The sequence below is a fragment of the Sardina pilchardus genome, chromosome 20 (assembly GCF_963854185.1).
Source record: "Sardina pilchardus chromosome 20, fSarPil1.1, whole genome shotgun sequence".
Lineage (NCBI taxonomy): Eukaryota > Metazoa > Chordata > Actinopteri > Clupeiformes > Clupeidae > Sardina > Sardina pilchardus.
Window position 1 is genome coordinate 4,050,526 of NC_085013.1, and position 18,172 is coordinate 4,068,697.

The following is an 18,172-nucleotide window of genomic DNA, read 5'->3' on the forward strand; positions in this document are numbered from 1 at the left end:
TGAAGCCGTAATGACCCTGGAGAGTGATTATTTGCATGCATTTGGAGGTCTCTGTGTAAACTTTGCAGGGGCGCAGGCTGCGGCAGTTCTCTGCCCAGCGAAATGGTTTGCAGATTCAAGTCAGAGAGAGAGAGAGAGAGAAAGCGAGAGAGAGGAAGAGAGAGAGAGAAAGAGCCCATGGGGAACACATATGCTGTTTGGAACCGCAGGAGTCGAGCAGCGAAAATATTCATGACATCTTATTCATGCTTGTCGAAGTTCTGTATCAGATTTAAATACAAAAAAACAGCCACAGTTTATTTAAAGTACCCTTACAAACAATGCAGTTATATAAGTTGAGTAGTTAAGCAGCTCAACAGAAAGGGTTTTCATACACTGTTCCCTCTATCAATTACACAATAGTCTCTTATTGCTTCAGGCTTGTTGATTGAAGTTTTTATTTACCATTTGTAAACCTAAATATTTGTAGTTAACCTGTTTTGGATTCATTTAGTTGGTATTTGGTTGTTTGAGAGACTGATAAACACATATTGTTCCCACCAGCCCTGCACTGTGTAGTTTTCAGCTCTGGGTTGTAAACAATGCAAAAGTGCTTTTACAACAGGATATCACCCAATATATTGCTATTTAGCTTTTATCAAAACCAAACTTGTATGCCGTGCGTCAGTTAAGCTCGCTAGACAAAAAGCAGCAATACCATGGAATGTCAACTCTAAAACTAACGTGCATTTCACAAAATCAAATGCAAAAAAAACTTGGATGCATATGGATCAATTTATTATATAAAACATTATGGTCATGATGCTGTTACAGAGCTGTAACACGTCTGTTTGACAACTTATGATCCCGATGCTCACAGATTCACAGAATCTCTTTATGAGGATCTCTTTATTACAGTCTTTACACCCATGGGGTGAATATCTCCACAGCCACTTACACAACCACTGCCGTAACATCTCACTAGAATGAGCATGCTCCTCTTATCCCAAATGGCTTTTCAGTTTTAACATCTTTTTTCCCCAGCTATCTAAAAAGCAAGTCTCAGCAAAAACTCTATCTCACACACAGATCTCTACTCAAATCAGAGTCTTTCGACCGAAAGGCTTTTACACAGTGGAGTGGACCTAATTAGGGAGACTTTGCCTGAAGCTGGCTGAGGCTTCTCTTTAAGTAGATGTGTATGCCCGCCCTCAGGCATCTCAGCACGAAGTCGTCAAGTGAACCGTGACATTTCTGTTGTTGTTCTTTTTTTCCCCTATTAACACATTTTTTACATTAACGTCACAGGTGATTGGTCCTGTATGTGGTGCTGAGCACCACAGATTAGACTTTTTTTAATTTAATTTTTTTTCGGCCTGCTCAGAGGACAGCGCTCTTCGTCGCTTCTCCAGCACTGACCCAGCCTCCACTGAGCTGCACAGCTTCTCAGCCAATTAAGATTAAAGTCTGTTGGGGTAAGCGCTTGTGTTTTTGTTTTTCTTTCTCTTTTTTTGCTGTTATTTTTGTTGTTGCTCTTCTTCTTCTTCTTCTTCTTTTCTTCCTGTTCTTGTTTTGTTCTCTCACAGACACCCAGCCACCAGCGGGTGAGTGAGTGAGTGAGTGAGCTCAGTGGGCCTGTCTGTAGGACGTGAGCCGTACGAGTGCTCAGAGGAAATAAGACACAGAGAGAGGTGTTTTCCCCACGTCTTCACCTTCTACGGAGAAGGATAACATGAGGGTGGTGGTAGTGGAGGCATGCGTGTGTGTGAGAGTGTGTGTGTGTGTGTGTGTGTGTGTGTGTGTGTGTGAATGTGTAGGCAAGGGGGGTAATTATACCTAAAGGGAAATCCCATTTAAATGCACCCAGGCAGCACACTGGGATTGGCAGTCAGATCAAATGACTGCCGAATGCAAATCCCTATAAATCCATTACATTCATGTGCTTCTGACAACATCACCATCCCCCTCTCTACACAAACACACACACACACACTCACAAAAACACACATACATGCACACACATACGCTCACATAAACACACACACATACATACACCACCACCTCCACCTCTCTCCTCTTCCATCCTTTAACCAGTACACAGCCAAAGCCCGGTCTCCTCTGTTCCGTTCAGCCCCTCTCTTGAGACGTCACGTGGGTCCTCTACTGTGGGCCTCCTCCCAGGCTGGCCTTGGTCTTTCGTACGTACACCACCGAGTGCACATCTGGAACAAGATGGCTGAAGCCGCTCCGAAACGTGGCGAGTAGACGTCCTGTACAGGGGGGAGAGATGGAGGGGAAGGGGGTTGGGGGGAGAGAGAGAGATCAGCACCCCCACTCACAAACTCAATGAAGCCGGTGAAGAAACAGCCTATGAACTTCAGAGAGATTTATTCAATATCCGCAGCCAACTTCTAATCATGACTCACTCGCGTTGCTTTCAGGATGTTCCAGATTTCAAAAGACTGACAGAGGCGTAGACTGAAGCTATGCTCTGAACAGTTTAAAAGTTTTTACAACCCACAAAAACAAAAGTCTCACTGAAAATATATAACCCTGTCAGGGCGCACACCAGATGGACTAGCTTACAGCAACTGGCGCTTGACTGTTTTGACCATTACAGCTAAATTACAGGCTGTCTGTGGATTTAAATTGCAATGACACCTTATGAACTGACAGACATATTTATAACTATGTCATGCGGGCTTTACAACAAGACATTAAAGAAGTGCCTTTTTTCTTCCCCCTCCTGTGTCTTCTGAAACTTGTGAGGGAGTTTTGTTGGCCTGGAGCCAAAGAGGATTTCGCCAGCATTCATCTTTCACCACAGAAGACACTCCTACACAGAAGGCTGTTTTTAAAGAGCTACCTACTCAGCGAGGAACAAAGCGGTGGAACGCTGTTGTAGATTAGGTGCTACCTTACATTTAGCAGAGAGCCGCGGTGTCCCACACACCTAACGTCGTCTAAAAACAACCCCCTGAGAAAAGATCTCCCTGTCACTTCGAAACAAAAACAACTATCTGATAGATTATGTTCAAACTGACAAAGAGAACACGGGTCGGACCTTTCCCAAAAGATTGTTTAGCCTGCCTATCACGATCTGACACCTCGCAGAAACCCTGGAGAAGCTACAGGCCTGTCCAGAGCATTCAGTTCAGGATGGGAACAATCTGGACATCCACCAGCTTGTTCTCCTCAGTTAAAACATGACTACATGTTTCCCTTAAAAAAAAAACGATCTGGATCTGTTGTTTACATTGTGGATGTCTAAGAATAGTTTTGCTGTTTTTTTTGGAAACATACAAGTGAAAATGTAAAAACATGTGCAAAAAATTAAGTATTTTATGTAGAATAAGCGGTTGCAACCAACAAGCATGTTTGAGAGAACTACATGACTAAAATCTCCTAGTGCTCTCTATTCCCAATGTCTGTAGAGCAGTAATGTTGTAATTATGTGAGTAAGCTTGTACTTAAGCACTGAATTGAAATACAACTGTGTGGTACAGCTTGCTATAACAAAAAACTTGTGGTGTCTGAGGTCATAGTCATTTGTCTACGCTTTTTATCAACTGAACATGTGTTCCAGCAAGGGAAAACAAGCCTTAGTGACACTGATACAATGATAGATAGATAGATAGATAGATACATTATTGATCCCCAAGGGGAAATGCAAGGTCCCAGCAGCTTAAGACACATACACTACAATGTAAACAGGAAAAAATACAATGCGTTGTGTTCCTGCTTGGCTCTGGTGGATAACTAACCTGTCCAGGTCCTCTGGTCCCTGAGCGAGAAGCTGGAGCACTGGGGGTGGGAGTGGCAGATGGCGGCCGCCTCCTTGGCGCTGTGCACGGACAGAACGCAGCCCTGCTGGCTGTACGAGGGCCAGCATCGGTAGTCCACATTCCCCCCGCTGCTCACGCCGCGCATGGAGGTGTACTCTATGGAGAGAGGGAGAGAAGGAGAGAGGGAAGGAGAGAGAGAGAGGGAGGGAGGGAGGGAGAGGGCGTCAGGCCAAATGTATCATATACACAAGCAGTATACATATCACATGTTGAAGAGGAAGGGAGGAAGAGAAGGGGGCCAGAGGGAAAGTGTCCAAACAACACTAACAGAAGAAGAGATATGCAACTAATAAGCCATACTCAGAAACCATGTAGGGGAGCAAAGGTCTGAACAAGGAGGGGGGGGGGGGGGGGGGAGAGGGGAGAGGGGGGTGGACAAGGGGTTCTGAGCCCCAACCCATGGGATACGAGGGGGGGGGGGGGGAGAACACGCTTCCCACTGGCAGTACGGCAGAGGGGGAGGGGAACGGACACAGAGCGGAGAGGGGCTTACAGACATGATGGAGAGAAATCCTGTTCGGAGGCCTCCGTATGAGGTTCCCATGGCCAGGTGAGGCAACCAAGAAAAAAGAGGGGGGGCTACGCATGTACGAGAGGAGACGAGAGACTACAGCGTATTGCTCCCTCTCTTGTAAGCTGCTTTGGGTAAAAGCGTCAGCTAAGTGAATATATGTGAATAGCCCAAGTTCTGCGCACTGTAATAGAGGATTTGTTGACTCAAATGAACCCAGACCAGCTATCTTGTTGCTTTGACTTGAGGTTATGCACCGTGTAGTGTTAGGTTCAATACAAGTTTATTACCCTTAAACACATGTTGACATAGCTTAACTCAGTCAAAGCCACAGGACGACTTTACCAGTGAGTTAAGTTGAGCATGCCAACCTTTTTTTACTGTGTATGATTCTGACTTATTTTATGGGCAAAAAGAAGAGACAAGTTGGCCCAACCTTCGTATACAATAAGCACTCATAAAATAGAGCAGAAACAGAAATATGGAGTTTTGCCATCACCTCAAGCCTATTCTTGCAATGCATTCTGGTTTTAGATCACTCTATTAGTCACAAATAGGGCAGATAAAGAATATATTTTATAATGACTGTGTTATTGAGCATAATGTGGTTTGCAGCTAAGTGTTCCCAGAAACACAGAAAGTTATTCAGACACAGTCTAAGGCAGGAGGGTCCCCCCCTATACCACCAAAAACTCATCTGCTAAACATTAACAGGGCCAAGTAAGCTATGAGCGCGCACACACACACACACACGCACGCACGCACACACACACACACGCACTGAGCCTCACATATGCTCCCCGTCAGAACAGAAGTTCTTCTCATTCGCCAGAGGCTAAAGTGTCGTGTTACTGTTGCGTGTGTGCAAGTATGCGTCCATGCGTGTGTGTGTGTGTGTGTGTGTGTGTGTTTCTACATGTGTGTCTGTCTACATGTGTGTGTGTGTGTGTGTGTGTGTATGTTTCTTCACCTTCATTACTAGTGCTGGAAACGAGCGCTAGCATACTAATGAGAGTCATGCAGTACCGCAGTGACACAGAACAGCAAACAGAAGGGGGTCTTAACGGGGGCAGAAAACACACGCACTGGAAAACCCAGCCATCCCGTACGGCCTACACGCTTCAAACAGTGCGTCGGCACGCATTTGTAATTGATTCCAGAGGTGCCGTTCAGTTTACACCGGGCTAAAAACAGAAAGAAATGTGTTATATACATGGCCTGGCCAGTGACATTGGCCCCACCTTCCAAGGCTTTTTACTGAAGTTAAACTCTGTCAAGGTGTAATTTATAGATGTCAGAGCTCAGGTCATCGCCCAGGGAACGGCGATAAAAGCCCGTAAAGGGAAGGGAGACAGTGCTGTTTCACCTCTGCTTGAAGGAGGATTAGGTTACGTCCTTCCTTGTTTTTTTTTTTTTCTTTTTTTTTAAACAGTGGGAGACCTGCACATCTGCTGCAGGAACACTTCAAAAGCGTGCAGGATTCACGGCGACACACGGTTTTCAGTTGTGCATCTTTTTTTTTTTTAGTTTTCACGCCATGTGGATTCTCACTCTTCCGCGGCCGGCACCGTAGCGACGCAAGCAAGCCAGGCAGGCCGGCAGGGGTGAAGCACATCTCCGGCAGACAGCAGCAGGGAGCGTGGAAGTCCCACACAAAGCGTTAGAGCAGCTGGAGAAAGGGAGTATCGGGTGACCGTCTCAGGAAGAGCGCCCGATACTCACCACATCCCTCGGATGGCTAATGAAGGAGGGGGGTGGGTGGGCAGGGGGGGGGGGCTGCTCTGTCAAACACATTAACACGTGTATCGGGAGGGGGGGGGGTGAAACTTTACCAAGCAGAGAAATCTTACCCCTGATTAATGTTGGAGGCAAGTTCTCAAGGTGGAGCCCAGACTTGAAGATGTGGAAAACCTCTTCAAAGGCCTCCAGTGTGCCGTTGATGTCGTTTCTTAATTCAGCTGAAGATGAAAGGAGAACATTAAGGCCACAGGCAACGATGAGGGATAATTAACAAACACCACAAATATATACACAATTAAACAACTAGAGGTGCACACACAAAACACTGCCTGAAGAGGTATCCGTCTTCACAGTTATTAATTCTTTAAGAGATTGTTGCACCTGTCCTAACATAACAATCTGTTTTGATAATGTATGACTAAATAGGAGTTCCTAGACAAAGCAATGCAAAAGGGCAGAGTAACAGTTTTATAACAAATGAATAAAATAAATGCAATTAAACAAATAAAAAAAATCACTCACCTGTTGAATTCATAATCTGATCAACAAGGGGCCTTAGTGTAGGTGGAGCTTGGTGAGGTAGAAGGTAAAGGAAGAAATACCTGCGAGTTGAAGAACACAATAAAAAAAAAAAGTTAGAAAATCTCTGGAAGTCTGTGGAAGCAAATTCCAAAATAACTCAACCGTCTTGTAAACGGCTAGACCACAAAGCCCAAACAGTAAATCTATCCAGGCAGACAGCACACGTGCTTCAGATACAATCCCTGAGCTACATGTCACCCCTACGCTGACCTTTACAAAGCTACATGTCAACAAGGCAATACAAGGCAATTCATCACTCAAAAAAGACTGTTGATGTCCCCACCGGGAACTCTGACACAAAAGCCTCAGGGGCGTCACCTGAAGAGGGTGTCCCTCTGGCCTCACCTGTGGGCATTGTAGAGGTTCCGCATCTCGTTCATGCCCTCGCAACGCCCCTGCTCGGAGCAGCGGCCGCTGAAGTTGCGCAGGGGGAACTGGAGGAAGCAGTCTGCGTCCGTGCGGCAGAGGGGCTCCCTGGCGGTGGCGTCGTCCAGGTCGGTGAGCTTCAGCTCGCCGTCCACCATCACAAACTGCCGCGGCTGGAAGTCCAGCAGGGCCACCGAGCCCAGGGGAGACTGGGACAGGTAGTGCAGCAGCCGCACCACACCTAGACACACCTGAGGAGGGGAGGGGAGAGGAGAGGAGAAGAAAGAGGAGGGGAGAGGGGGAGAGGAGAGGAGAGGAGAGGAGAGGAGAAGAAAGAGGAGGGGAGAGGAGAGAAGTGGAGAGGAGAAGAAAGAGGAGGGGAGAGGAGAGAAGTGGAGAGGAGAAGAAAGAGGAGGGGAGAGGAGAGGAGTGGAGAGAAAAGAATGCACGATTAATGCTGTTTTGCACTTATATTCTGCACGTCCTCTTGATGCTCAACTGATAGAGCAGAATGCATGAAATAAATGACTTGACTTGATACTCAGAGTCAGCACTGTTCCCAAGCTTGGTCAGCACCATACTCAAGCCTTACTCAGCAACGTACTAAGCACTATACTCAAGAGTGGGCCTACTGAATTAAAAAAAAGAAAAGAAAACATCTGCAGTAACCAACTGAACGGCATTTTGAAAAGAACAAAAATGTGAGTTTTATTCCAATCTCATTTAGTAGGAAAAGATCATTGAAAAAGGTTGCTTGTTGACAAGGCAGATAAAGTGAAGTTGTACACAAAGTGCCGATCAGACCCAGCAAAACCCAGCAATAGAATGTGAATACAAAGCATAGTTCTTAAAGCTTTAGTGTTTTTTTTATTACTATTGTTTTGCCTTTGGGGTGAAAAATGTGATCCTCATGTGTCCAACGCTGGGTGAGACACAGAGGGGTTGAGACCCAGATCACGAGTTCACACAAGAATTTGGTCTTTGACTTTAAAGTGGAATGCATGCGGAGGGGTTGGCTTTCTGGAGGGTGGTGGATCACTTGGCGGAAAATGATTTGGTCATGGTGGGGAACTAAGCATAGCAGTGGCATTAGGTAACCGCTTGCTGACTGACTAGTAGATAGCCTACTGTAAAAACAGTGCTTACTGAAGCCATAATACCCCTGGCTGCTCTGCAACTTCTATTATCCTATCCAACACAGCGGGGTGATTTTGACCAAATTGATTTTCTTTAAACATCAGACAAAGTAGGCCTATATCAGTCTAACAGGAGGACTTTTTCTTAAACAAGACATGTGTTCTTTGCTTTCAACCTATATTGAGGTATATATGAATACTATCCTAAAGCATGGTATTACTCGAGTACACTGTAGCATACACACTGTGTGTCATATCTTTAGAAGTAATATACAGAAAGCTGAGAGAGGAGGTAGATTCTGATTAGTGGCATGAGAGCGATGAGTGGAAAATTAGCAGAGCACGAGTGAGATGACACCGGAGATAAGCGCTAAGCCCAAGACATCTCTCTTCCCCCGCAGTATTTGATCAGCCTTGCCCTGAAACAAGAGTTGGTGGGGGGGCCTGAAAAGTTAATCCACTCCAGGCCAGGAATGTCATGCTGCCACCCCCCGCCACCACCCCCCTCGGCCCAGCCCCCCCAATCTCAGGTAGGGCCCTGTGGGACGCTATGGGAGGTGGGGCTGCCCTGATTAACACTGCTGGGGAGAGGGAGATTGTGTGTGTGTGTGTGTGTGTGTGTGTGTGTGTGTGTGTGTGTGTTGGGGGTGGAGGGGAGAGGCAGGAGGGCCTTACCCGAAAGCGCTCTTCCCAGGGACTCTGCAGGAGTTGAATCATCTGTAGAGGAGTCCCCTGTTCCAGGATGGCAGTGATCCCTCCCGCTGGTGTTCTATCCCGACAGTGACCTTTGAGCTACCAATCAAAACGTCAGTCAATTAGTTGAACTAAAGGTTATGGCGTTTTAAACTACATACAGGAGAATGGGTTACATGCAGTAATTAAAACAGCAGTATTCTTTCCCTTTAACAATCCCCTCTTGTTTGCTTTTGATGGACGGATTCGGTCTGTGAACATGTGTTTCACAAAGAGGCCGTTGCAATAATTGCACAAATTGGGTTTAGTTAAGTGATGTGTAATGGGGCATAGCAAATAGAGGGATCTCGTTTTACCTCCCCTCACAGACGCGCTTTGTGCCTGTCGCTTGTTCATTGTGTCCAGCTTCAAATAGGACTAAATGGTAGCACTGGTTTTAGAAGCAATTCAATTTGTCAGAAGGTTGCCGAGCACAAAAAGGAGTGTAAGCCATCGATATGGCGCTCAACAACATTTCCTATAATGCTGAGTTACTTACAGAAGTTTTTCACCTACCTTTACAATGTTTGGATGCTGTAATCTCTGCAAGAGGACTATTTCTTTCTTCAGTTTGAACGACACAAGTTCGTGGCAGCCCACATGATCTTTAAACTCCTCAAGACATTTTCTCATGTCAGTGCCTTGGTCGTTGATAGATTTTAGTGCAATTGATAATCCATCTGGCAAGTCCACTTTGACGACAGTTTTCGTATAGCCCGAGCCGAGGAAATCCACAACTTTCATGTCATCGAGTTGGTCGCAGCCAACCATATCTTCATCAGGCGAACTGGATCCGATTAATTTTTCTTTGTGATTATATTGACGCATTCGATCTGGTTTTATTGATGGATAAAACGACACAAAGTTTCCCGAAAACTCCAGTAGATTGTCCCCATCCGTCGCAATATAGAAGGGTATAATTTCTTCGTGTCTCTCCTGAAGTTCTTTAAATAAAATATTCTGTACTGAGAGAAAATCCACGCCAGGGTGTCGGCTGGCAAATGTCTTTTCTTGGAGATCATAGTGCCAACTCCTCATAAGAAATGTTGAAGCAAGAACCAGCAATGCAAAAAGTGCTACCGCGCAAAGTGGACTTCTTGAAGACGACATGCTCTGTCCTGAGAAGCGACTTGTGCTGAGGGCTGTCAACATACCTCTCTGTAGTAAAGTTTCTTGTCACATGTAAGCAAATCTACCGTCCAGCCCTCACTTTGTCATTTGAGGTGAAGTAGACACGCCTCTGAGCGTAACTACGCCTACCGTAGAAGCTGATTAACATCTGGGTGGAATGCCTCGAATGTTTGCTCAAGCACAGAAGTGAAAATCGCAGCAATATCAATATGAAAACTATAAATTATAATACTACTATGGTCCCACTACAGTAAATAAATCAATAAATAAAATAATACAAATAAAGACTTTAGTCTATCGCTAAGATAAAAAGGGTAGAGTAGGGTAGGCTTAGACAATTTAAAATGCAACATTCTATATATGCAAAAACAAATAAGAAATCTGTAGCTGTTCATTTTTGTTCAGTTGAACAGTAGGCCTATTTCATTCCGTCTGACAAACGAATAAGAACAAACGAAACGGCGAAGGTGATAAGCTAGACGGTACGCTAGGGGGCAGCAAAATACCTGTCTCATGTCTTGTTTATTTGTTGTTGGGAGCAGGAAGGTCAATGCTTGGAGATGAGGGTGTGATATCAGCTGTGGATGTGTATTTTTTATTTTATTCTTTTAGATCTTATTAAATCGTTCCATCGAACATAATCTGTCTTTGATTTTCTTGAGTTTAGGCCAAAAACATAGCAAGGGTAAAGTAATAATCATTATATTATGTTGTTATGTTGATATCATATTCTTGATGTGAGTCCATTCTGTTAGCTTGTACATTTACCTAGACACTCATTGTTGAACTGGTCTTTACAAGCTTGTAGATATACTGGCATTACCATCAAATGAAATTAGCTCACACACACAGAGCAGAGCCAGAGTGCCACCCCTGAGCCACTTTATTACAGAAATCTTCTTTGCTTGAAGTGTGCCGAGTCCATAAATAAAGAATTCCCATTGCATCGCTGCTCACTGAGAGACAAATCTGTCACAGAAAATTACCATGGGTGTCGCTCCAGGAACACCCACAATCCCAAGCAGCCAAAGCCGAATGAACAGAATCCAGGAGAGGCCGTTTGTGTGGACATCAGCAGCACAATGCATAATATAAACCCTCGGGTTATTTTAAGGCTGCTTGTACAACAGAGAAATGGCAGTCCTAACAACACAGCAGGCGGTCAAAACTGATGCTAAGCCAATGTACTGCATATCAAGTGACAAGCACGAAAATGGCTTACATTTCCAAGAACATCTCTGAGGTGGGCTACTGAGACTCCACTGAATTATCATGTTAACAGGAAATAAGAATCAGATGGTGGGAATATGCCTACATGTGTGGGGTAGTAGGCTACCACAGTTGTGTCCCTATCCAACTGCACATGATTTCAAAGTGCACACACATACACACGCACTAAATCTATCCAAATACAGTAGAGGATGTCAAATAGATTTGCCCAGAGTTCATTATGCCAATTCACAAACAGGCTATTCAATGGAGGTAGCCCTTTGTCCTCTTTATAAAAAATGCATACTAGTCTTTGCTTATTTCATCCCAAATTAGAATAATGGAGTAGGGCCACTTAGAATGGCCAGCTTTTAATAAATCATTATCTCTCTCAAAAGACGGGGCTCCAGCAGCAAGAATAGCCATGCCATTTGACTAAGCATTGCCTTTATTCTATTAGCTGGGGCAGTGATTTTAAGAAGATACTTTTTCTTCCGTAGGAGAGGGGAAAGTAATAGGGAAGTCGTGCTCGTCGTGATGAGATGGTGGACTAAGCATCTGGGATCGGGTGATTGATCTGGGATTTAGGCAACTCACAGTTGTGGAACAGCTGCTGTGGCGGCCAGGCTGCGCCCGCACACCGAGGGCCTCTGCTCCCTGGCGTTGTGAACCAACTCAAGCGGACTTCCCCGACTCGCTCTGCCCGCCTGAGCTTCGACTTGCTTGATTAAGCTTTGGAAATTGTCTCAGCTGGGGGCGATGATGACGACCCTGAAATTTCAGTTGTGGTATAGTACTATCACCAGACAGAAAATGGACACGAAAAGCCACTGCGTACGAATACTAAGCTAATCATCATAACAAGTAGACAACAGGCCATGGAGGCTAATATTGCAGGGTTCTGAAACGATCAATAATAATTCTGTTATTATTTCCATAGGTCCCTGGTTTAAAAGATGGCTAGCCTATAGCCTAATTGTGAGTCTTACTTAATTTATTTGAAACCTGGAAGTGGCCAGTTTGACCTCACTGGAGTGTAGGCGATATCAGCACCGTCAGACTTTTCACTAGTCAGACTCTATCTTCCCCAGCACCACCCTTGGCTGAACAGCGACCGTTCAAGTCTCCGTCAACTTATCCACACTACAGTGATCATCACATTGCGTCGTCCAATAGGAAGCGATTCTGGGGTTAGCACGGATCCAACTACTCAGTGGTGGAGAATTAAAACGATATGCGCACACCCGATGCGCATAATTTTGCCTTATTCCTTGAGACCGTCTCTCGTAGTAGTAGGTTTCTCTAGATAATTGAACAGACGGTTTTCCCACTGAGGTATTTAGAAAAAGGGAAGACAGTATGGATGCTGGCTCCGTGTCCGAGGACAACACAGAAGCTGAAGCGATGGATACGACAGCAGCAGACAGACATGCACAAGAATCATCTCAAAGGTAGTCCCATTTATTTTTGTTTCTCTAGCATATGTGGTCGTTCTAATAATTCAGTGTGCAGGTGATGGTAGCGATCTTATATTGCCCTCAATCCGACTAACATTATTCGTTTCAAAGGCTACTGGAGATGAGGTGTTCAAATGTAAATGCACGATCGATACAACCATGTAGACTCAGAAGAGGATGCTGGTATACACATAAATAAGCAACGTAGTTTTATTTCAGCACGAGGCTAATTAGTCAGTGATGCACTTGAGTGGTCGGTGTCACTCGGTTGTCACGCTGACCAGCGGTGGCAGGCTCAGGTCTTTTCAGAACGGAAGGAGCTCTGTCACTTAACTCTCAATCAGCCATACAGTGGACGTAACAAGAACGTGGCTTCCGCAGACAGTGCATGGCCACCTGGTCATCCCGGAATTCATATGTTTTTGCACAATGTCTGTCTGTCTCTCTCTCTCTCTCTCTCTATCTCTCTCTACCCCTCACACACACACACACACACACACACACACACACACACACACACACACACACACACACACACACACACACACACACACACACACACACAATGAAAGTAAACGCATTAATGGAATTAATAGACTAGAGCCCACAAATGATCTAAACCTATAAGATGCTTAGCTATTATGACTGGAAATAATTGCAATATGTTGAAGAACTGGTTCACATCATCACATATGATTTCAACAATCTAGACTTGGACAACTTGGATCTCATGCACCTTCATGAACACCAGTGGCAGCAACATATTTGATCCAGTTTGGTAGAAGCCATATGATAAGTTAACAGTTGTTTGGTGTGAATAGTGGGATTGGCGACATTTTCATCACTTTCATGCAGAAAACTAGTTGAAAAACATTGTCTTGTCAGAGATGATCATCTTGATGCTAGTGCTGTTTCTCTACAGTTACTGTTCATAAAAGTATGATAAAGAATGTTTTGCATTCATCATGAGAATAATACCATAATAATGGTAAAAGTGATAGATCTTTGTATTGGATGGATAAAAAGACGCCTATACAGGCCACATTGCGGCAATTCGTTCAACTCTTTCAGAGACCTTGTGGCATGTTCCAGTGGTTATTTGGGGGCACGGTAGATTAGCTCACTATAAAAAGAATGAGAAATCATCCTTATTCTCTCTCTCTCTCTCTCTCTCTCTCTCTCTCTGGGTAATAGGGGGAAGTATAAAGAAAGAGTTTTGGGCAGAGGTGGACAATCCCAACTTCAGACTTTTCGTCAGTATGGATGGATCTCATTACTACATGTCTTGTGTCATATTTGCAAGGAGGCATGAGAGGCAATATGGCCATTTATTCAGAGATCATTTCTGAGAATTCATCACTTGAGTTATTCATGGAGTCTTGAAGCAGGCATTCTATTCTTATGGGAAGGGAGCTACACGCTTTACCACAGCAGATTATGCAGGAGATGCACTCAAGCTCTACTAACCTTAAATGCTTCATGTGGATCAAGGGAAATAGAGAATGTCGATACTATTCGGAAACTATGCATTTTTAAGGTTTGGAAAAAGGAAGAGTTATTCTATTTGGAGACATCCTCTTGGGGGGTTTATATAAGTTAAGAGCAAGAGCAAAAATAAACCTATGTTTCCAATATCAAATTCAATATTCAGCAATACTACTACTACTCCTGTTGGCTGTCTCCACTTTCCATACTAGTCTCACAAAGCAAACGGCATGGTTGTGCATTAACAAATATTTTTGCACAGACTTGTTAAACCAGAGAGCCTGGAACCCCTTCTGAACCAGGAATTGTGTGTGTTTTGCCTTTGTGTGGCAATTCCATTTCATTCCTTCCTGCATTGGAGATGATGGGTACGATAATGAAGTTTTTCACCATAGATGAGTGCTTGGTATCATGGCAAACAGATGGCACTGCACATGCTCTACTCTGGTTTAGAAGTGTGTGTTTTGCAGGAGAGGAGGGGGCGGGAACCACCGCCATGGCAGCAGCTCATGTGAGTCACATTTAGAGCCCAGCTTCAGAGCCGTTGTGCGGAGATGGCTCAGTTGTTTGCTAATGTGCGGTTGTGTGTGAGTGCACAGAGACATTTTTTGCGAGGGAAGGCTTTGATTTCTTCATCAAAACCTCATGCTCTCTTTTCATCTGTTGCTTACAACACACACACACACACACACACACACACACACACACACACACACACACACACAGAGAGACAGACACACACACACACACTCACAAAGAAATAAATAAAAAAAATAATGGTAGACCTTTCTTCAAACATCATAAAGGGACCCTATTATGGTTTTACAAGTTTGAATGTTCTAACCTAAAAACCTATCATACCAATGAGTTTTGAACATTTTGTAATGGGCTAGTTATTCATTCTGGAATTCTTACAAGTTTGAAGATTCTGGAATCCTCTTTGCTCTCATGCCAAGCTGTGCGATTTTGACCTAACTTTAGCCCAGAATCAGTCAAATCTGACAAATGTCTAACTCGGGCCAAATTACTCATCAATTTTCAAAACTCCTTTTTAGAAGACGAAACAATTGACATTCCAGCTCTGGTCAGATTCAATTTAATTTGTTTGGCAGTCAATAGGGTCTGTGTGTGAATTACCATGTCATATGTAATTGACATGAAAAAGCACACAATGTCTGACCAGCTCGACAGAGTGTTTTAGACAGAGATTGTACAGGGGGTGAAAAATAAATCTATAAATCTGTAAATCTATTCTGGGGAATAATAGGATCTCTTTAACAGACTGACCTCCTCAGACGGTAGACTGTACAAGTTGTCCATGACTCTTATTAATGGTCAGTGGAATAACATTAAGAGGTTTCAAAGGACTGTGTGCAGGCTGTACTTTGAACTATGCGACGGGAGCTATGAGATCTTCTCATGCCGTCTGTATTTCATTGATTTAAGCAACAGTAAGCACAATGAATACTCTGTTGTCCTGGCGAGTGAATGTCTCTTTGAAGAGCCTAGTTAGGTCTTGGGTTCCCTCACTGCATATGATATGACTTTTACTATCATTGGCTCTCCAGTGTGTAATGAATGGGGTTGTGTGTGTGTGTGTGTGTGTGTGTGTGTGTGTGTGTGTGTGTGTGTGTGTGTGTGTGTGTGTTTTAAGGGAGAACTTAAACACAGGAGGTCACAAATATTCCGTAGCAGGATGGAGTGAGGACAAGAAATGGGTGCACTAAGGGTTAACTTGGGACAGTGACTGAGTCACAGTCTGGACGAGAGGCCCATCAACCACTGGGTGTATTTGAGAATGTGACAGCATGGAGCACAGCCAAGCTCAAGAGTGTGTTGCCCTTTCCTCCCTGCGTCATTTTATTTTTATGACAAACTCTGCACTGCAGGATCTGCTGGCCGGCATGGCAACATGGAACGCTAGAACTGAAGGGAGAACAATGTTGCAAACATGTTCTAAGAATGATTTATGTATGATCTCTAAACTTATGGATGTGTCTGTTGGGAACATATTTGCTCTCAACACATTTGTGAGTGAATATGAAAGACTAAAAGATTGTTGTATCCCTCTAGCATACAGAACAGATCCACCCTTTGGCAGTTTATTTCGACATAAACAATTCAAAATTACAGTACCATAGTTATATATAACCATTTAGTTATAAATACGAAAACCATAAAGGTTTCTCTGGATTTTCTGTTGGGATGGCACTGATAGTACTTTTTAGTACCTTTATTCCAAGAGTTCCCTTTAAAAGGTAGGCTACTCTTTATTCCAATATGCATCACCAGAGAACTGCTGAGTTGGCCTTTGTGTCAGGCTTATGATAGCGTGGAATTCTAATATCGAGCGCCACATGCTCAACATTTACAGTGCTCGTTCAGCCATCAACACAACCCACAACAATCAATATCCAATCTTGGCCATGAAAAGCACGCACGCACGCAACACTCCACCAAGGATGCGTCGAGCGAAGAGCAGTCAAGAAACCTTGAGATGTGTTTAGCTGCCATTTGTGCTCTGACAGCGTGACACTGCGTGGTAACCAGCATGGAGTCCCCTCGGTAACTATAAATCAATGGCTATTGATGTGCTATCTGCAGAGTGGTGCATCCATATCACACTGGGTGAAAGAAGAAGAAGTTTCATATGATAAACTGATTCTCTCTTCTCATACCCAATGTTGGTTGTTGCTCACAAGCATACAGACAGAGGCTCTAGCAAGCTGCACAGATAGAAGATCAGTTGGGAGTTTCCTTTTGATGTTGCTGCTACACCATGGTCCACCCATTGACGGTGACTGAACAGCATGTTTACCTGGAGGTATTGTTTCGCTTTGTAGTGCCTCCTTGTTCAACAATTAACCCAGAGCGTGCACAAATTGCCCCGCCAGTGTCAGCGCGTCGCGTCCTAAGCCCTCGGCTTCATTAGTCGCAGTCGGCGAGCGAGTGTGTGTGCGATACTGAGAGTGTGTTTACCCGCAGACGGTAAGCGCTTCAGTGGAGAGTGAAATGCATCCAGGGCACTGCCTGCTGTTCCTCACACACAGAGGCTCCCGTATATACACCCTGTCAGAGCAGTGTGTTGCTGCGCCACAGTGCTGCAGAGAAGGAGCACAGCGAGCTGCATGTCCTCAGATGGATGCCAAAGGAAGACTACCTTTATGTCTTTAGGCCCTGCAAGGGTGATTTTTGTTGTTTTTGTTGATTTTTTTGTTATCTTCTCTGGAGTAAACCCATTGTTGTAGTGTGAGGCAATTATGTGTTGTGACATATACAAGCCTATTTGTTTTGTTTCAGATAAAGGTGCAATTTGCATACTAAAATTGGCGAAAGCAAAACTGTTTGCCTCCATTCCGTATAGGAAACACAACATCAGCTTGCGGGAAAACCTCTGAGGAAATAGAGAGATCTGTCCCAAAACATGATTAAAAAAACATCTGTCTTTTTGAATCCAAATGAAGTTGGGATTAATTTGTTGTATGGGTCAGATATCCTTGAAGGCTAGGAATGTAAACAGAGGATTTGAACGTACCTCGTGTACTCTGTTTGCACACTCGATCACCTAGGTAATGGAGCCACTGCTGTCTGGCTTCTCCTCAGCTCTGCAAAACAAGCAAGCATAGAACCAAGCTCAAGAAGGGATGGAAAGAGAGAGGGAGAGAGAGAGAGAGAGAGAGGGAGAGTGTGGATAGTTACATTTAATTCATTTAGGGTTTTGTCTGATCCATATCTTGCCATACAGTATCTGCTGTCCATGTCCATCTCCAAACAGCCAAAGACAAAACCAAACTGCTGTAACATTTCAAAGTTAATGCGCAGTTGTTTACATCTCTAAATCTAGCATTCTTACGTTGACGCTTATAATATGCTGACATCTCCTGCCATTAATTAGTCTTCAGGAACAGAAGTCAAAGACATCAACGTGAACATTTCCCTGTTCTGAGAGAACGGTGATCTGTGTGCAATCGGGCTGTAAAACATGAGTCATCTTTTATC

At 44.2% G+C, this 18,172-nt stretch overlaps 1 protein-coding gene across 1 annotated transcript; it reads right to left on the minus strand.

Annotated features, from left to right (window-relative positions):
* Nucleotides 1-677: 677 nt before the first annotated feature.
* Nucleotides 678-9,816, minus strand: pkdccb (protein kinase domain containing, cytoplasmic b). The gene is made up of 7 exons (XM_062522919.1): nucleotides 9,408-9,816; nucleotides 8,835-8,951; nucleotides 7,003-7,274; nucleotides 6,598-6,677; nucleotides 6,186-6,293; nucleotides 3,744-3,920; nucleotides 678-2,249 (listed from the first exon to the last, which is right to left on the minus strand). Exons 1-7 carry the CDS (start codon nucleotides 9,717-9,719, stop codon nucleotides 2,140-2,142), a joined length of 1,176 nt encoding a protein of 391 aa, XP_062378903.1. The 5' UTR covers nucleotides 9,720-9,816; the 3' UTR covers nucleotides 678-2,139.
* Nucleotides 9,817-18,172: the final 8,356 nt, after the last annotated feature.

What these genes read in the sequence shown, in the direction of transcription:
- pkdccb (XM_062522919.1), bottom strand. Translation starts at nt 9,719, where the DNA reads ATGCGTCAATATAATCACAAAGAAAAATTAATCGGATCCAGTTCGCCT. An exon ending in CCTGGGAAGAGCGCTTTCGG is followed by an intron (nt 7,275 to 8,834) that starts GTAAGGCCCTCC and finishes TCCCCTCCTCAG; the next exon opens with GTGTGTCTAGGTGTGGTGCG. An exon ending in TCAGATTATGAATTCAACAG is followed by an intron (nt 6,294 to 6,597) that starts GTGAGTGATTTT and finishes TTTCATCTTCAG; the next exon opens with CTGAATTAAGAAACGACATC.